The sequence below is a fragment of the Danio rerio genome, chromosome 14, assembly GCF_052040795.2.
Source record: "Danio rerio strain M-AB ecotype USA chromosome 14, GRCz13ab, whole genome shotgun sequence".
Lineage (NCBI taxonomy): Eukaryota > Metazoa > Chordata > Actinopteri > Cypriniformes > Danionidae > Danio > Danio rerio.
Genome location: NC_141034.1, coordinates 39918883 through 39940553, shown reverse-complemented (window position 1 = coordinate 39940553; position 21671 = coordinate 39918883). Strand labels below are relative to the sequence as shown.

Sequence of the window (21671 nt, the reverse complement as noted above, 5' to 3'; positions counted from 1 at the left end):
TCCACCTCTGGAGGCCTGATTCTGCGCCAGTGCATTGATCAACATCTTAACTGAAACAGGCCAGCGTTCACGCACACTCCTCCAATCTCTCACTCATTCCATCACTATTATTATCACCAGATGCTTGTGTTTCTCTTTCACATCTCTTTCTCTCTCTTTCCCTCTCTTTCTTTTCCCTGATTCAGCAGTCATGGCAATTTGAGCTTAATGTCCCCCCTTAGAACGATACACTCAGACATTGGCTATAGTTCTACATATGAAGAATAGAAATTCAAGTAGTGGATTTAAATGTTGTACTATGGAAGATTATGTAAGGCAAAGAGAGACATGATTTAGCTTTATTAAAACAGTCTAAGAAAACTTGACTCTTATTCAGTAGAAACACCCTTCTTTTTGGCCGTGTGCCACTATGACTTCTTCATGGACAGCTGAAACAAAACTAACACCAACTTTTCATATCAGGATCTCTGACAAACAATAAAAATCTGAACTGAATAAGCATATAGATGTCCACAAATGAAATATTAGTAGTAACTGAGGTGGGAAACATATTAATATAGGCAAACTTTACATCAAACAAATGATAACATTTCTTGAAAATCTAAAATAAGAATCCTTTAGAGCAGGTATTTGCAGGAAATTCAAATAATAGGTCAGTATAAATTATTTCATGTTTTCAAACTTTAAATATATGGCTGCACAATATATTGTTGTATCATCAAAATTGCAATATTCACATCGCAGGGTATGCAATGTTGAGTTTGTGTTATTATTGGGATGTATTTTTTGAGGCCTGTGATACAATGGTTTTACAGGCATTCAGGTACAAATAACTGTACCTTTATAATGATTAATTTTATTGAATTATGTTTATTCTTATAATTCAGTTACTGTACCTGAATACTATTAGACTTGGAAAATGATAAACGATAACACATTTGTTTATTTCAATTATATCTTTTTCTTTATTGTATTTATAGATTTCTTATTAGATTTTATGGAGATGCACTTTAGGGGCAGAATCATCCCAATCAATCTAACATTATAAATTCTTTCCAAATAGAGATATGAAGTCATCTGGTGAAACTGTATTCATAACGCAGAATATATATTGCAGTGTAAAATATACAATATATAATGCAGAGTAAACAAATATTGCAATATTACAGTATTATATATACATACATATATATATATATATATATATATATATATATATATATATATATATATATATATATATATATATATAGTTTATAAAAAAAAACAAATTAACATTATGCTCAAAATATGTTTAAGGAAAATATGTTAAAGTCAAATCTGGACAACTTATAACTTCTCTAACACATTGTATACAATTTAAGAGTCTAAAATAATGTAATAAAATATAAAAAATATACTCAAAATGATTAAAATACACAAATAAGACACATTTTTCTGAAAAATAATAATGAAAGATAAAGGAAACACACAATTAGGCCTAAGTATAAATGTAATAATGTATTAAAAATAATTTTAAATTACTACAGTTTCTCACTATAAATATAATTACTTACCGTGTGCATTCATTACTACAGTGTACATATTTTACAATTTGACTGAGTAATGAATGCACAACGAGGCCTATATTACGTAATTTTAGCCTGTCAGGGGCACATGTCAAATGTCACCATTGTAATTTTACGCTCACTTGCTTATATTTTCTGTTCATGCAAATTCGTAAAGGTGTAGCAGCGACCTGTGGATGCTTTGAGCATCAAGTTGAAGAAGTTCCATTCAGGCATGATATAAAACAAAGCAGGTTTACGGCAGCAGATGGAGCGGGAAAACACAGCAACAGCGTCCTCCATGACGACGAGGGGGTTGGGATGATGATGTTGATGATGATGGGGGAAATACAACACGGAATGACAGCGTTTACGCGCGCCGCGCCTCCCTCAAGTCATCGGACACATTTAAAACACTCGATCGCTCTTTTTTGCAATATTAGGTGTGGTTTCACTCACCATTTTAGTCTGGTAAAGGTTGTGTTCCACAGATCCGCTGACAGTGCAATCGGTCGTTAAACAGCTTTCATGACCAGTCGCTTTCTGTATCGCATTCTGCTCCTCGTTCCCTCAGTACGCGCGAATCCTTGAGTTGCTGTTCATTACGACGCCGTTTTTCTTATCTTTCTCAATTTGAATAACCTAAACAGACTCTACATTCGCGCTCTCCTATTGCTTTGGTAAAGGGTTGCCAAGATGGAGCCTTGTGTGTGCACCTGTCATGCAACATGCGCAGTAGCAAGCCGTGCAAGGACAGAATTAATCACAGCAGCATCACTGGAATATAATGCAAGGCCATCACACTTTCTCTGCCGTTTCAGCACAAGTCTGTTCCTGAAAGTGATTATCACACGCTATGTTTTGTATTGTGTCTTTATTGCGCTTTTGTAAGAAGAATGCGTTAAAGAAGCTCCACCACAAGGACTGAAAAGCCATTAATGCAAGACAGGGTGATAGTAAGATAAATAAACTCATTTATTTGTGTTTTGCAAAGAAAATGACAATTGCAAGAAGAAATAATGATAGAAAGCATACAAAAAAGTAATTGATATTAAATTAGGTGAGTGCAAAATCAATGCACAAACACAATATGTATGTATTTTGTATATTTTGTATTCATGTAAGTCAATCAGTTATAAAAAACATTATTGCATTGATAAAAAAAATAAATGCAAGGAATCAAAGTAAATTTTAGAAAGCACAATACCAAACTTTAACATCAGAAGAGAAAAGATAACATATGATAATGACCATTTGGACTTCCTGGAAAAAAAAAAAAAACTGTCTATGCATTTCTATTTGAAAATGAGAAGAAATATTATCTGACAATGCACACTGCACACAATAAGTTAGGGATTTTGTTATTTACATGAGTGCTTTTCCTATTTGCTCTGAATTGTAATGATAAGTATGAAAAAAGTCTCCTTTAATAATACCAATAATTAAAGAGAAGAAACACCATTTTTATTAGTTTGATATTTATTACCCCACGAATATAGACAATAAAAAGGAGAGCCAAATAACAAAAAATGACAAAGTCAGTAGTGGGTGTTTTCACAATTTGCCACAAGATTGACAGGGACATCTTATGCTCCTCACTAGCTTCATGATGTTGTTCTGAGGCAATGCTTTCCACTCTTCCACAAATGCTACACAAAGTTTTGCCAGGTCACGTGGGGGTGCGGTACGATCATCCAGTTTCTGCTTCAACTGGTCCCAAACGTGCTTTATGGGGTTCAGGTTAGGGGACATTGATGGCCATACCATGAAGCACTCCAACTTCTTGAAGTCGAGCTGTGACAATTCTGCCACATTACATGCCCACCCCCCCAAAAAAAAGCATTTGAGCATGTTAATTAAAAGATATAACGTCTGTCTGGAAGATATATGGAAAAGGTAATATTGTGTCTGATAATATTTCTTTTCATTTTCAAATAAAAATCCAAACTTTACATAGCTTTTTTTGTAGTACAATATATAATCATTTGTTAACTTGTTCCTACCTGACAGAACAGTACTAAGAAAGCGACATAAAACACAAGTCTGCCAGCCAAAAGACACAAGGTGTGGATGTCGGTATTTTTAGGCTCATCGGGAACTGGCTGCCTTTTGTGGAATGTAGCCCTCAGGTACAATCCCACTCTGAGGCCAAATACACTCTCATTCGCAAGTCAAACACTTCCTCAAAAGACAACACAAACATTAAGATGTGAACTAAAAGCAAAGCTCAGACACATTTCTCTCCCATGCTCTCCAAGGGTCCTGGGTGGGTGAATAGTGTTTAGATTAAGTGAGAAAGAAAACACAGACATTCACAGATTTCCACAGGGCACTCTGGCGTTCAGCGGAGGTCCAAAAACCTCAGGCATTGTTCCTGTGAATTATGCGCAATACTACACCTCCTTCATAAGCTTAGTCAGAACAAAAGATGCCTTAGACTCGGCTTTTCATTGAACGTATTAATAATATGTGGACATAAACTAAATTACTGATTAATGTTGGTTGAATTAAAAACCCCCGACAATAAATGACCAAGAACAAAGGGAGGCTTGTTTTCAGAAAAAAGGCTAGCGTTTGGCCAGGAGCCACTGAGCTGATGGACAACGCAGCACCGGTCCAAAAATATGTCAGTACGTTCTAGCAAATCGAATGTGGTATATTATATCTGGCATGCAGGCTCACTTTACTATCAGTCTCCGCACACATTCCTGCTTTAAAATGAAAATAAAAGCAGTCATAGGGTGAAAGTACCACTTTGCCTTCTCAAAGACACTTCTTTTTGCTTTGTGATGGCGTGGAGTTTTCAAAAGGCGGTTGACAGGAAATCCAGGGGTCTGAAGGAATATCAGGAAAACTGTGATGCAGAATAACCAGGATTTTGAGTAGTCACCGCATATAGAGGCTTGATGGATTGAGACTTGACGTCTTAGAAAGTGACTGATATCCTAGGTTTTCAGGCAGTTTTATGGAGAAGTGAAATTTTCTTTGTAGTGGTTTGAAGTTGAGATTTTAAGTGCATCAAGTTGAAATGTTGCATACTGTAGGTCTATAGGGTATATGTGGAGCTAGTGTTTTTTCCCATACTGATAAACTTCTGGTGAACGGTTAATGTGACTTTTTTCCATTTTATACAGTTCTTTTTACAGGATCGATGTTGTAATGTAATTATAATACAATCAGTTAAATAGACTTTGTCATTCATTTAGTTGCTCACGTGTAAAACGAAAAACGGTTTACTCACAGGCATCCGTCAGAATCGTCAGGCTAGCGCAGAAGCCCCATTAATTATACTGGGGTAAAATTTTCATATTTTACAGACATGGCTGGGAAAAATGTTATGTAATGCAGTGCTTCTTGTACAATCTGAGACCCACTTTATAGCGGATATCACTTAGCCAGTGGATATCGCTGATTTTTAAAGAAAACAGACCTTAAAAGTTCAGACTTTGCAATGGCGTAAACAGTTCATCAGAATTGCTGAACTCAGGTTACTGAAAAATTAAAAGTCTTTAAAAGTACCTTGTTGAGAACAAAATGTGTCAAAACATCTCAAAAGTAACTTTTTTTCCTTTTTTACACTTTCGTTGATACAGATTTCGGTCCCAATTTACATTGTGGCCACAACTACCATGCACTTGCATCACAGAATAAATACAACAAACTTATTCATAATGTATTGCAGAACACTTCTTGAGGTAGTATGCGGGTAGGGTTAGGGACAGATTTGGTGATTTGTGTGGATTCAAAGGTGCTGTATGTAAGTTTTTAGCCCCTTTCACACATACAGACCTTTCCGGAAAATTGCAAGGTTGTATGTGTGAACAGGTCCTTTTTGAAAATACCGGTAAATTCGTTCTGGCTATTTTCCGGAAAGAGAAGTTGTAACATTACAGGCAATTTGCCGGAATGTTGCGCTGTGTGAACGCAGAAGGAAGATTGACGGAATAAGCGCGTGCACGTCTAGAGCGTGCTGACGTAAGACGTCTGCTTTAGCCAATCACAACTGTCAGATGCATTTACGTCCGCGCGGTTTGTGAGAATAAAAGCCTTTGAATATTTTTCCAGACACATTTAGCTGCTAGAAGTTAGTCAGATCACGTTTATATGTTCTTCTTAATGCCAACTGTATAAATAATCATCGATGAGATGCTTATGACAAGCCGTTGTTTGTTTACCTTCAAGCTTTGCGTGTGCCTGCGAAACAGCCTGTGAGCGCCTGCACACGCACATATTATGAACATCTCGACATGCGAAAGTGATCCTGCAAAAGTTGTTCACAATACTGATTATCCACAGAGTTTGTAATTTAGTCAAATGTTTACAAATACAAGCGCAGCCGTTTAAAGCTCATTTGTGGTGAATGATGTCAGAATTTACCGGTATTTTGGAATGGATGTGTGAATGCTCTTTTCCAGAAAATTTCTGTAACGTCCGTGCCTGTGTGAACAGCGCTTTTTTGAATATACCGGTAAAGTCGTTCCGGAAATTTTCCGGATATTTACCGGTATCACTGTGTGAAAGGGGTTTTTGACTCTTCTAAAGCATAAAAACACCATAATATGTTTGCAGATATTTAAGAAACATGCCAAATGCACATTTTAATCTGAAAAACAGTGCTGAAGTCAGTTATTCTGCTTTGAAAATCGGTTTTCTGTGCCGGAATGCTGTCTTTGTTTTGTTTTTTTAACCTGCCCAATGCCACTTTAGCAATTATACTACAGCATCCTGAGTTACCATGGTGGAAAACCGCATATTCCATTCATTCATTCAGAAAGGATATGAATGCATGTGTCCATGACCAAAATGCGATCTCCAGTGGACAGTAGCAGACTATGAAATGAGACGCAGATTCAGAGTTCGACCTGAGGTTATTTATTAGCAAATGATAGAAATATTACGAGCATAAACATTAGGTGAGCAGGTTACATTGTAACCGTGTGTCCTAACAACATTCTTAGTGACGAGATACGCAGTGATTAACAATTTTGCTGTTTGCACCAGAAGAAACACATCAGAAATTTGATTACAGCCATTCAGAAGCACAGAATATGCACTCACTCACGAAATGGTAAGGGTTAAAATCTATCTACATATTAAACCTCTTGCACAATATTAAATGCACATGTTGAATCATGTGTTGGTTTTTAGTCATAGTTCTAAAGTTCAATTTTACATGGTTTATTTTATTTTCAAGATATGAGGTGAACTATCTGCTGCTTCTTTCAGTATATGGCAATAAATGTCATGTATAATGCCATTCAAACTCACATTGTTAGCATTTAACTCTGATTAAAACACATGAGGTTTACCTGCTTGAGGTGATAATTGTCAATTTTCTGTTGTTCACCTGTCAGAACAAGAAGCTGTTTCTAATATATCAATTCAAGGTATTTGGTTAGGACAAAAACTCCTTTTAATGTGGAAAATATTCCTTCTATCGGGTGCTGTTGCTTTTATTTACAACACGATTTAAATCACTCGCTCCTGTCCATCTGGCTACCTGCACTTGTGTTTGTTTTGATCCAGGAGTGCAATACCTAGTTCAACCACTGCTTGTCAAACTTACATACTGCTCTTTTAAGTGTGGGTTGAAGTGATGGTCAACAGTTTAAATAAAAATGTAAATACAGATGTAATTATATGCATGTATTAAATCAATCAAATAATTAATTTCACTGTAAGTGCATATTAGTTAAGGCTATTTAATTTAAAGTGAGACCCAGATTTATTTACCAGCAGTGGTCTTATACCAATTTTTTATTTTATTTTATTTTTTAACCAGTTTGAATTTTAACCATTTACATTACATTTATTTCATAATGTCACTGTTTTTTTCTATGAATCCTGTTATTTTTTATATACTTACACTGTAACAAATACTGGGTCCCACACAATCCCTTCATGTTGTTCCAGCACAAATCAATTAAATTAACTTCAATGTGTTTACAAATTTAAGTGCATTGAACATAAAACAGTTAAGTTGTGTTAAAAAAAAACTTTAAATTAGTAGTTTTAAATAGCAACAACAAAAACTTATTTGATTGTACAGCTAAATGTGTATTTGCAGAGTCACATTAAAACACAATCAATAACATACTCATTTCTTAGGACACATTCAAAACAATCTCTAATACTGTATGCAAACCAACCAACCGCATAATAATTTTAAATCATTTGGCCTGCAGAAAATTTGACCTCCTCTAAAGCAGAAAATAGGAAGAAAAGGGATCATTAATAAACTTGTGAAAGGAAAATAAATATAAAAAAATACACCTTTTACAAAAATTGGGGCCATTTGCATTAACACAACCAAAATATTACAAGAAATCTACAAATTAAAAGCCTCAAATATCCCTACAGAAGCACAAGGGTTAAAGAAGTTAGTGTTGACAGAGAAGCACAAGAAATTATCGGAAGTATATTAATAAATCTATCTCACATCTATGTCTCATAACAATGTCTATTTCAAGCATTCGCACTTCTCTCGCCAAAAAAAGTGTGACATCCTATAGACTCACTCATTCGTTTTACAAACATTTTATCGGATAAAATCTGTCAGGTTTATCCGTCTAGCGAAGTACAGGGTGCAATAATTCCTTCAGTCGTAATTGCAGCTTAAGGAGAGATTGTTTTAACTTTTACTTTCCCTTTTTATGTCTCTTGGAAGAGACCCAAATGAATCAAAATGAGCAGGTCAATAGCTTTTTCTCACTTTGGAACCTGACCAAATCGCAGACTAGAGGAAATTTACAAGGAGAGAATTTACTCACCTGACAAATTACATGAACATTTAACAGCTACAGTTGCTCAGTACAGTATAAATAGAGATCAGATGGATTAAAACATAAAACTTTGAACGTATTATGGCAATCATTCCTCTATTTGCAACTCAGTGTCATTACTGTAAGTGCAAATGCCTTTTTTGTGACAAATATGGAAATGTACTTACTATTTAATGAACCTCAAGCAATTCAAAACCTTTATGACTTTCTTTCTTTTTTTTTTTTTTTTGGCTAAACACATAAGAAAATATTTTGAAGAATCTTAATCAGTAGCCCACTGACTTCCATACACTGAAAAAAATGACTTTTTGTTCAAAGTACTTCCAGTTGAAGACAGAATTAATAGGACCCCTTTGAATTTGGTTTATTTTTTTTATATATTTCCCAAATGATGTTTAACAGAGCAAGAACATTTTCACAGTATGTCTGATAATATTTTTCTTCTGGAGAAAGTCTTAAATGTTTTATTTCTTCTAGGATAAAAGCAGTTCTTAATTTTTAAGCAAAGTCAGGCCTAACTCTTCTAATTAAATAATTAAAAATCAAAGCATGATCATATTGTATTTTGGTTAAATAAGTTTAATCTAGAGCCCTTTGCCTTTCATATAAGCACTTCTGATACCAAACAATTAACTAGAAGTCAAGTTATTATTTGTTGTTCCTAAAACTTGTGCTTGTTTCTAAAACAGCAAGTGCTTGGCTACAAAATAATTATTTTTTTCTTGTGTTCAACAGAAGAAAGAAATTTAAAAAGATTATGATGACAGACGATTTATGTTTGAGTGAACTAGCCTTTTAACCTTTGTGTTTGTTCAAATTGACTACCTATTCGTTATGTTCAACAGTAAAAAAAAAATGACTAATTTTACCTTTTCCCAGCACGCAAAACCACCAACAATCAAGAGTGCATGACTATATGGTGGCATGACTTTGCAATCAAAAAATGTCATTATAATGGAAGTCAATGGGGCAAAAACAGCCCCGAACGTAATGAAAGGGTAGTACATTTCCCAAAATATGTGTCAAAATAAGATTTGTCACTAAAAATCATTCCATTTGCTGAAACACAAAGAAAGTTGTGGCTAAATTAAGACTCAAAATAAAGCAAAATATGTTTAATGTTGCATTGTAAACTCAATAGAAACCCTTTAAACTGGAAATACAAGATTAACATGATACTATAATTTATAGAAATAATAAATAAGAAAATCACCAGCATGTCACTGCTGATGCGTTTCCTGTTCTGGCCAGTCTTACGTGTCATTTCCAGCATGATGGATATTACCCTGGACAGAAGGTGACATGACGTTTGTTTAGTTTAGTTTCCTCCGTGACCTCATTGCAAACAAACAACGATGATGTTCTCGCTAATGCTACGACCGGATGCTAACTCAGTGTTTGCTGGCCAGACAGCCATTGACCACAGTGACCTCTTCTTCCAATCCTCAAATATCTGCCTTGTTTGTAATTTCACTGTTTATATAGATTCAATATCAAAGTGACTCACAGGACCACCATGAAAGCATAAAACACTGTAGCGTGTCTGGAACGAGGCAACATAGCAATCTGCTAAACCCCTCCCCCCTCCATATATTCAGAGAGAGGCAGATTCTTTCTGGCAGAGGTGCTGACATCTGCTGTAGGTTTTGGGATGGAATATGATACTCTCCCATAGTCTGCACATGACCTCCAGTCTGGCAGCACCACATACTGCACCTTTCCATTTTCCGTTCCTTAAGGATCCATAAGCAGTATTTCCTTCATACCTAGAGGTATAATTCTGTAAAATGAAAACATTGGCCAATTGTCCTGTTTTTGCTTGTCTAGGTTTGCTTTCTGGCTTTTTCAGAAAGAAGACGAAAGTAACTTTTGCTAGTCTGTTTGTCCAAAAGATCATAACTACACCTTCCTTTGGTGTGCATTATTTTCTAATAATTCAGTGGATGGGAATGAATTTTTCCACTTATACTGTGGATTAATACACCACAAGACTGTTCAATTTTCAACAAATATATTCAATTGAATTCATGTTTATTTCTATAGCGCGTTTACAATGTAGATTGTGTCAAAGCAACTTTACATAGAAGTTCTAGTAAATTGGAACTGCATCAGTCCAATTTTCAGAGTTGAAGTTCAGTTTAGTTCAGTTCAGTGTGGTTTAATTTTCACTGCTGAAAGTTCAAACAGTGAAGAGCAAATACACAAGACCCAAACCAAGCAAGCCATTGGTGACAGTGGCAGGGAACAAACTTCACCAATTGATGAAAGTGAAGGAGAAAAACCTGGATAGATACCAGGCTCAGTTGGGCATGACCATTTCTCCTCTAAATGCCTGGTGCATTAAGGAGTGTGTCTTTCATATCCATTTTTTTGTCCTCAAAACACTCTTGTGTATAACTAATATCAATTAAGCCTCTGTTTATATTTCGTAGAGGTCAAATTATGGATAATTACACATTTGCACAATGCACATTCTTTAGGTGTGCATTATTTTTTAATAATTAATGGGATTGGTGTAAATTATTCCACTTACTGTTGGTCAAAATTATTAGCCCTCCTGTGATTTTTTTTTATTTTGTTTTATTTTATTTATTTCAAAAATTTTCAAAATGATGTCTAACAGATCAAGGAATTCTTCACTGTAATTCTTATAATATTTTTTCTTCAGGCTAAAGTCTTATTTGTATTATTTCAGCCAGAATAAAAGCATTTAAATAAAAAAAATAATAATTTCAAGGTCAATATTACTAGTCCCCTTACGCAATATTTTTTTCTGATTGCCTACAGAACAAACCGGTTTTATACAATGATTTGTCTTTGTAAGTACCCTAACTTAACCTAGTTAAGCATTTGAATGTCACTGAATACTGGTATCATGAAAAATATGTATATTTTGTTATTAAATCGATGTATGTATATATGTATATATATATATATATATATATATATATATATATATATATATATATATATATATATATATATATATTATGTAGTCATCATAGCAAAGGTAAATGTTTGTTTGTATATTTAAAAATGTGTTGAAAAATTGTACTTGTACTAAACAGAAATTATTGAGGTTGAACAAATATACAGGGGGGCTAATAATTGAGGAGGATTAATAATTCTGACTTCAACTGCAATTAACACTACATGACTTTGTCAGATGTTGTATTTCAAAAAACAATTATCTGGTTTCTGTCCTCTAAACACTCTTGTGTATTACTAATTTCTTTTCATTCCAAGCTTTTGTTGTTATTTCCAGAATGTCATTTCAGAGGTAACAGAGGCTTGAGCCATTGATCTCAGACTAATGCAGCTATTATTAAAGCATTTATTAGAGAAAGACAGGGAAATCAAGAGATGGTTGATGCCTTGTGAATTACATAAATCTGTGTGGCTCTCAACCAGACACCTTTTCAGCAGTGCTGCTTCCAGAAGTTTTTTATTATTATTATTATTCATTTTGTTCCCAAAAGGATTTGAAAAATTCTTCATTAAGCCATTATAAAGTATGAACCAAACCAACAGCTACAAGAAAAACATTAGCAAAGTTTTATAGAAAGAAGAAAATCTGACAAAAAAGGGAAAAGGCGCAATATGTCTACTTTGCTTTGCTGAGGAAACTTTGCTTTAATACAATCCCATAAAGCTCTGCAAATCAAAACCACACAAAATTTTCCTTTATTAAAGTTAATAATTGTATAAATAAAAACATTGCATTTTAGGATTATTGCATAATATGCACAGAAAAAGTTACATTTACTGAGAGGAAAGGGACATGATTACATCATTTGTTGTGCTTCATGGGAATGGGCAGAGTGAAAGACCTCTGAAAGATTGGTGGGATTTTCTGCACAGCATGGGTAATGTAGTTTACTGAACAAATACCTGCTGTTAAACACAGTTGTTTTAAAAAATATGTTTATTTAATGGGCATCACAGTGGCTCAGGGGTTAGCACTGTTGCCTCACAGCAAGAAGGTCACTGGTTCGAGTCTCGGCTAGGCATATTAGCGTTTGTGTGTAGAGTTTGCATATTCTCCCCATGTTTGCGTGGGCTTCCTCTGGGTGTTTCGGTTTCACCCACAAGTCCAAAGACATGCGCTATAGGTGAATTGGATTAACTAAATTGGCCGTAGTGTATGAATGTGTGTGTGTGAATCAGTGTGTATCCACTGATACACACTGAATACTGGGTGGCATCCACTGTGTAAAACATACAGTATGCTGGAATAGTTGGCGGTTTATTCAGCTGTGGCGACCTCTAAAACAGAAACTAAGCCAAAGGAAAATAAATGAATGCATGATTGAATGATGAATTAATGTGAACAGATGATTTGAACATTAAAATTCCTTAATGACCTCAGAGCTCACAATAATTGTTTCATTGAATGCGTTTTTAGGTAAAATACTTGGGGTGCCCGACTGTTGCGCTCTGTGGGTTATCGTAGATGCTTAATAAACAGCAAGTTGTTTGCATTATATGAAAATGTCAAATAGTGACCAAAAATGTAAAAAATAAATAAATAAAAAAATGAAAATGAGGGTAAAGTCTAGATTTGATACGCAGCCGGCCGGAAGTGCGATATGCACATCAATATAGAAGCATTTTTTTATGACACTGTAGAACAATAATTAATATTTGTACAGTATTTTGACGGTTGGGTTTAGGGTGGGGGTAGGCATTAAAAAATACGATTTATTGGGTAAATTAATAGGTAGCATAAATGATAGTCGATACAAATACTGTTTTAACGTTACTGTGACAGTTAGATTTAGGATTGGAGTGGGGGTAGACATTGATAAAATACAATAAATGGGAAATTTAATAAACTATATAAATAATTCTTGTTGCCTTCTGGCCGCAACCATATCCAATCTAGCAACGACTGAAGGAGAGGCCTTTTAATTCTTACGATTCCCAAATATTCAGTCTAGCATTCAACAAATGTAGCTCAGGTATCCAGTAATGCACAGGTGTCAAAGCCAGTTCCTGGAGGGCTGCAGCCCTGTACAGTTTAGTTCCAACCCTGCTTCAAAGCAGTTACATCTTTTCCGTTCAAAGGGAAACGAAAAGGAAAACATTAAACCAATATAATTATTGCTGCCATTTACAATAGATGAAGAACAACAAGACCCAAAAATACTATTTAAGTGTACTTGTCTTGTTTATTATAAACAAGCTGTGTGTTTTAAAATGTTTATGGAAAAAATAAGGTTTCACACAAATGTAGAAATAAGACGATTTCACAAATTATTAATTTAACAAAGTTCAACAGATATAAAGAGGACAAAGATAAGGGTCTAAGCCAAACAAAAGAAAAGAATAAAACAAAAATCAACCAACTAATCCATTAAAGTTTTCCCCTAGAACAGCAAAATAAAACAAAAAGTAAACCTTCAACATCCGAGACGTCATATCTTACCCACTCTCTCCTTCCAAAGCAAAACTTACAAGTAGCACAAATACGTAATCTAGTGTGTACAATTAAAATAATGCTGCGTGTGCGCCATGTACATCACGTGACAGATCTTCCCTATTGCCTCTCCTCCGCCTAGATCAATGCACAGATAGGATGTTCACACTCCAGTTCTCGAGAGTTTGAAACAAACGTTTTAATTTACATGGCAAACAAAGTACACCAACAGAAGTTAATAAAACAATGACGAATCAAAGCTAAAAGGGGAAGAAACAGACACAGAAAACAAAACACAAACACAGCTGAAAAACACAGCTCAAGTTCACACAAAACGCCAACTATCACAAACTGATACTACGTTTCCCTTATATAGTGTCCCACCATCCTGCAGCCCAACAATTTGAGCTCTCCACAATTGCATCATCGTCCATGTCCTGAATGATTGACATCAACACAGCCAACCCGCGTATCCTAAAACCGCAAAACGAAACCAGCTAAAAACGAAACAACAGTCCCCAAACTGTATAACGTCATAAACGTACAAACGCACTTACCTGTAGGTGCAAACAAGCCTGAGGGACTCAATTAGTTTGATCAGGTGTGTTTAATTAGGGTTGGAACTAAACTGTGCAGAGCTGCGGCCCTCCAGGAACTGGCTTTGACACCTGTGCAGTAATGGAAGGCCAAAACATTTTGATCGCCTCCTAGTGGTTCTGATAATCATGCAGACTTAAAATCTTCTAAATCACATTACCTTCACTTGCACTGTTAACAGTCGGCAGCTAGCTCTCTGCAACTCTAACAAGGTCACCCACTGAAGCTAAGCAGTGCGTGGATGGGAGACCACATGGGAAAGCTTGGTTGCTGCTGAAAGTGGTGTTGGTAAGACCCGCAGGAGGCGCTCAAACTGTAGTTCGTGTGGGCCCTAATGCCCCAGTATATTGATGTGGACTCTATACTCAGTGATTGCTGTCTTTTGGATGAGATGTTAAACCGAACTGTTAAAAATCCTAGGAAAAAATCCTTCGAAACAGAGTAGGGGTTTAGTTTGCCCACTGGCCTTTGTCCATCATGGCTTCCTAACTATCCCCACATCATAAGTGGCTTCATCACTCTGTCTCCTCTCCATCAATCAGCTGGTGTGTGGTGTGCCGTCTGGCGCAATATGGCTGCCGTCGCATCATCCAGGTAGATGCTGCACACTGCTGATGGATGAGGAGATTCCCCCCAATGTGTAAAACGCTTTGTGTGTCCATAAAATGCGCTATATAAATGTAAGGAATTATTTATAATGTTATTTGTAAATTACACAGTATTTAACTGTAGTATGAACTGTATTTTACTGTAGGACAGTTATGCAGTATGTTACTGTATTTTAAAGTTTCATTGTGAAAATTACTGTATTATTTACACTAAAGATACACAGTTATGTAAATACATACTGCAAGATAAATGGTGCTGTAAATTTAAAAACAGTTATTTTGCTGTAATTTATTTACAGTAAGTTACTGGTGAACTGCTGCTACAGGAAATTGTTATCCGTGTGTTTACAGTGGAAACGAGTCGTGCATTTGGTTTTGCATTCTGTGAGATAAGCTTGAAAGCAGTTGGCACTATATAAAATGAAGATATGCAATGCTCATCTTTTTATGTAATTACTGATGCTGACACTGCAAACATGCAAATAAGCACATTAACCCATCGTTTAGATATGTGCTGAAGTAGCAGCTTATGAATAACCAGAATTTACAGTTAAAACCTGGCTAAATTATGAGCCGTGTGACAGGATTCCTTTTTCAGGGGGTTGTTGAATTTTTAAAGTGTACTTCAAATGTTCATCTTTAATTTAACGTGTTACTTGTCATTTCCTTTCAATTATTTGTTCAACTTCCTGGCAGTTTCTGAACTAAAATCTCTCATGTGTTTCTGCCCACTTTTTATGCCACACAGTGCAACAATAAAATAAACTCAGAAATCTGATCATATCAGCTAGATTGAGATCTCCAGCTTCCACGAGCTCCTGGTTTCAGATGTTTTCCCCCTTCTTCTGTAGTGGTCTGGGGCTGAAAGTAAATTGCTTTGCCATTGCATCATTTGTCTGAGAGAATCACTTCAATGTGTGCCCTTCTCTGATTGTTTAGTCTGCCGTAGAAATCTACACCTAACAGGCACGTAAGGAACACATTGACAACAGGGAGATGAGATTAACCACATGAAAAGACCTTCATGGGCTGATCCTTTGAGCGGGGAGAAGGAAATAACTTACACAAGGGGAGTAAGTGCACTGTCTGCAGCTTTGATTTGACAAATTAAGAAGTCTTTAGCATTTCCCTTAAGATGCTTTAGGCATTGTTCTGACTTCACCATGATGAAATGCCAAAGCAAATGATGAAAAGGTATAGACGCAAGGACTGACACAGGCCACAACTTGTGATAATGATAGTGTTAGGCCTCATTCCAAATGGACACACCCGTTCAGGAAGCCTTTCCTTTAACATGTGCAGCAGTCATGAGCTAATGATTAATGCATTTTCAGGACCGTTTACTGGGGAAACGGTAAATTGACCAATTTACAATACAAATGGCAAAAGAGGACAAGCTGACAAAGTAGGCTAAAACTTCAGATATTTAAAAATGCTGAGGTTTCTGTGAATTCTTACGCTTGTTTTTACTATACTCAAATACACTACCTGACAAAAGTCTTGTCACCTATCCAAGTTTTAGGAACAAAAAATAATAACTTGACCTTTAGTTAATCATTTGGTATCAAAAGTGGCTCATATGAAAGCAGTGGCGTAGCGCAAAATGCGGAGGGATCACCGACGGGGCCCCCAGATGAAGGCGGGGGGGGTGGGGGGATTGGGGGTTGGCAGAGCCAGAGATATACACATATACCTATGATCGGGAGTTATCCTGGATGTTAGTATGTAATTTTTTTTAATTATGAAAATTATAGTTTTACATCACTTTTCTACATTGATGGATCAGTGATCGCACGGGCATTCCTGACAAAAAGCTTGTGTTTGTGTGTACAGAAATGTACTATTCTCCCTCCCTGTTGAACTTGATCTAATCCGTGCACACAACTCCTCTCCTGCTTTCACTTCTCATACTGACGGAGGGAGCGATTTGTTTGTGAATGAATCTCCGTTATGAATGACTCGTTCACTAGCTGACAATAATACAAGTTTCTGGCAGCGCAGCATGTCGTTGTCATATTTCTTTTGCATTGTTTGCTGATTTTATTCAACAAAACTAGCATAAGCCGAGTGTTTAGTGCAAGTTGGAGCTGCTTTGCCCTATGATGAATGCAGTAAGTGACTGTATTATCATCAATAACTCTACTGTTTAGCACAAATTTCAAAACATACAAAAACATAAAAAACTTAATCTTACCTATGAAATGTTCTGCCTTTGTGCTTTGTTTTGTTTGTTTGCTTGTTACTACACTCGTAGACAGCGCTAAAGTCCCGCATCTTTACGTAATAATACTGTCTTGACTAGTGCGGTTGAATGACATTTGTCCTGGGAGCACTGTACCAATGTGGCGGCGCTATTGACGCATGCTCAGGGTCCCTATGCGATATCTATTGTATATATCTATGTCACAAATTGAGGAGTGGGGAAATGAGGCGGGGTGGATCGACAATGCGGGGAATCCTTCACAAACTGAGAAGCGATCACTAACCGAAAGCGGCGAGAGCGTCAAAGTAGCCAGAAGTCATTCATTTTTTAACGAGAACTGGCGGCGAGAAACAGCGGCGCGTCTTCATTGCCTATGACGCGGTTCGGCGGCAAGCAATCAGAATGAAGTAGTCCACCTTGAGAGGAGTTCCGAGAACAGTTCTGTGAACTTTGGTTCCGACCACAGTTGTTACCAAGATTTTGATTATTGCGGTTCCTGGATTTTCAATCATTGAAAATCGAGACGACGTGGGGCCTCCTAATCACGCGGGGCCCCCCCGCGGTGCATGCCCTGCGGGCCCGTCTGCTACGCCACTGTATGAAAGGCAAAGGCCTCTAGATTACGCTCATTTTATCAAAATAAAATATAATCATGTCTTGATTTTTCATCATTTAATTAGGACCACAAGGTCTGACTTTGCTTAGACAAAAGTCTTGTTACTTAACAGAAATATTGTACAGTATAGAATATAAAGTGATGGTGCAGTGGAAAAATACCTTTTTAATATTGTGTATGACTCCCTTGAGCTTGGACGACTGCATCCATACATCTGCAATGACTCAAGTGTTCTTGCAGGACCACCATAGTTCAACAAGATTCTTTGGATTCATCTTCAATGCCTCCTACTTCATTTTACCCCCGACATGCTCAATAATGTTCATGTGTGGTGACTGAACTGGCCAATCCTGGAGCACCTTGACCTTCTTTGCTTTCAGGAACTTTGATGTGGAGGCTGAAGTATGAAAAGGAGCGCTATTCTACTGAAGAATTTGCCCTCTCCTGTGATTTGTAATGTAATGGACAGCACAAATGTCTTGATACCTCATGTTTATGTTGTCTTCCACTCTGCAGATCTCTCACATGCCCCCATACTGAATGTAACCCCAAACCATGATATTTCCTTCACCAAACTTGATTGATTTCTGTGAGAGTCTTGGGTCCATGCGGATTCCAATAGGTCTTCTGCAGTATTTGTTCTTTAAAAAAAACTCAACCTTCTTCCACTTTTCCAAATGATCAACTAGAAGTCAAGCTATTATTTGTTGCTCTTACAACTGGGATTAACAACAAGACTTTTGTCAGATACCTGTAGTGTATGCTTTTAATTAAAATCACAAAATAAATTATCATAATTTTATAGTTATAAAGAAAACTATTAACTATGTCAAAACTGTCCACAATGTGTAGTATGAATACAATTTCCATTTCACTCTTGTCCTTGCACTCCTTACTTGTTCTTTGACCGATGATAAACTGAAACAACTGCAAGGATTTAGATACTCAGGCGTCGTTATGCTTTACAGATGATGCTATAATGCCATTTACTGTAACAATAGATATACAGAAAATACATGTATCTTTTCAGAACAATTTTACTTATTAAAATAGTCTATGTAAAGACCAAAGTAAAGCCTCTTAATACTCATCTTTTGCATTTATATCTTTATACTTGTATATAAGTCAGGTCAATTCAACCACATGTACAGGGCATACATTCATTCATTCATTTTCTTGTCGGCTTAGTCCCTTTATTAATCCGGGGTCGCCACAGTGGAGTGAACCGCAAACTTATTCAGCAAGTTTTTACGCAGCGGATGCCCTTCCAGCTGCAACCCATCTCTGGGAAACATCCACACACACATTCACACAAACTGATACACTATGGACAATTTAGCCTACCCAATTCACCTGTACCGCATGTCTTTGAACTGTGGGGGAAACCGGAGCACCCGGAGGAAACCCACCCGAAGGCAAACTCCACACAGAAATGCCAAATGAGCTGAGGTTCGAACCAGCGACCCAGCGACGTTCTTGCTGTGAGGCGACAGCACTACCTACTGCGCCACTGCCTCGCCACAGGACATACAGAGAATAGAAATTGCGGTTAATGCAGACCCTAGGTGCCCAACATATAATGTTAATTTTCTCCAATTTTCCCCACAAGTCCAAAAACATGGTATAGGTGAATTGGGTAGGCTAAATTGTTTGTAGTATGTGTGTGAATGAGTGTGTATGGATGTTTCCCCGTAGTGGGTTGCAGCTGGAAGGGCATCTGCTGCATAATATGCTGGATAAGGTGGTGGTTCATTCCGCTGTGGCGACCCTTGATTAATGAAGGGACTAAGCCGAAAAGAAAATGAATAAATGAATGAATGATTGTACAAAAATATTGTGTCAGGTTTATTTTGTTTAATGTCATAAACTCTCACTTATTATTTAACATTATTTAATAGGTTCGCTAAGTGTACTAGTTCATTTGTAATGTAAATGTAATGTAATGTGTATTTATATAGCGCATTTATCATGTATGGCCATACACCCAAAGCGCTTCACAATCATGAGAGGGGGTCTCTCCACACCACCACCAGTGTGCAGCATCCACTTGGATGATGCGACAGCAGCCACAGGACAACGGCACCAGTGTGCTCACCACACACCAGCTATTGGTGGAGTGGAGAGACAGTGATAGAGCCTATTTGGTGATAGGGGAAGATTGGGAGGGCATGATCTTCAAGACCAATTGAGGGACTTTGGCCAGGACACCGGGGATACACCCCTTCTCTTTCACGAGAAGTGCCATGGGATTTTTAATGACCACAGAGAATCCAAAAGACAGCACCCACTGACAGTGTAGTGTCCCCTTCACTTTTACTGGGGCATTAGGACTCACACAGACCACAGGTTGAGCGCCCCCTGCTGGCCTCACTAACACCACTTCCAACAGCAACCTAGTGTTCCCTAGTGGTCTCCCATCCAGGTACTGACCAGGCTCAGCCCTGTTTAGCTTCAGTGACTAACGGGTCTTGGGTTGCAGGGTGATATGGCTGTGGCATTTACACATAGTTATGTGTTATGCTGATTAAGGGACCCTTTTCACAGATATTTTGATGTTATATTTCAGTAATTAGAATTTTTCATAAATTATTATCAGTTATTTATAAAACATTGAACATTTACATTTAAAAAGTTTTTATTTATATCAAATCAACTCATTTATGTTGATGCAGACTCAAAAATTTGACATTTATCTCAGCTCATCAAAACTACAAATATATATTAAAATAATAAAACTCAAATTTTTCTTAGAAGTGATTTCTGAATGCATTACATTTTATGTAGACCTACTTTTAAATAACTTAATCGATCAACAAACTGACGAAATGAGTCTCACGTCACTAATCCATATGCTCGCTCTCTTTCTCCCCCTCAGACACATACACACACACACACACACACACACACACACACACACACACACAGACAGAGAGAGAGAGAGAGAGAGAGAGAGAGAGAGAGAGAGAGAGAGAGAGAGAAACATATAAACTTGTGTGGCGGTGGAAATGTGAGAAATCTAGTCTTTGACTCGAAGCGACGGCAGCACCAGCAGCAGTTGTGAATGGTCCCCGCCTCTCCGGGGAGTTTCCTCCGCGGGGAACTTTTACTTTATGCGCAGCACCTGTTGTGTCGCCAGTCGGCCGTCTGCGCTCGCCAAACTCCTGGAGCCTCCTCAACACATTCATCTCCTTCACTAAGTTGGACGCTACAAGTGGCATTTACCCAGAGCCGGGCGCTATGTTTTGCGTAATGCGAGTGGACTATCTGAGTTCGCGAGAGAAACACTTTACAGACAGACAAATGTATGTTGCGCGTCTCAGATTTTAGTTTTCTCCAACTGTCCCTGTGTTTAGGCGAACAGGTGTGCGCTCACTAACAACTATTAATGCTTAACTTTGCGCAGACGCGTCTCGGAAAACTTTAGAAGTTTTCGCTGCAGAAACTCTGGCTGATCAGGATTATGTGGACTTTACTTTACGCGTGCCCCTTACAGATGTGTCCAAAGTTGGATACGCGTCTCACGAACAATATTTCTGCATGGTGATTGAAACAACGCATACTAAGTGCACCGACAGCCACCATTTATCCAAATGATTCCGTTGCTTCTGTTGATTGTTATATCGTCTCTTCATCAACATGAGTCGGTGGCGGAATCGAGTCACATCAGTAAGATTCACCACGCCAGCACGAAAGAACAGAACGGTAAGTTCAAAGAGTCATTTCTTCATCCGCGCAGAGACTTCTGCATGGTGCTGCTGCTTTAACTTTTGAATAGCCATAACAAACCCTTTTATACATATTCCTTAAAATGCATTATTGCTATTTATTTTATAGCACTGTATAATTAATTATAACCTATATAAATTTGACCAATATTTGACTCCCATTTAGACCAAGCA

At 37.1% G+C, this 21671-nt stretch overlaps 2 protein-coding genes across 11 annotated transcripts in view; one reads left to right on the top strand and one right to left on the bottom strand.

Moving 5' to 3' along the window:
• The window catches only part of glrbb (glycine receptor, beta b), a 40998-nt gene extending 38719 nt beyond the window's left edge, over positions 1-2279 (bottom strand). Inside the window, exon 1 of one of the 3 annotated variants that reach the window (XR_015506761.1) lies at positions 2007-2261. The gene's annotated coding sequence lies outside the window, so the exon portion shown is untranslated. 3 annotated transcript variants of the gene reach the window in all.
• pdgfc (platelet derived growth factor c) overlaps positions 1-21671 on the top strand; it is a 290898-nt gene that overhangs the window by 160623 nt on the left and 108604 nt on the right. Inside the window, exon 1 of one of the 8 annotated variants that reach the window (XM_087281824.1) lies at positions 20782-21474. The exons of the other annotated variants lie outside the window; for them this stretch is intronic. Coding sequence (XP_087137950.1) covers positions 21363-21474 — 112 coding nt within the window. The 5' untranslated portion in view covers positions 20782-21362. Of the gene's footprint in view, positions 1-20781; positions 21475-21671 lie in introns of those variants that run through there. 8 annotated transcript variants of the gene reach the window in all.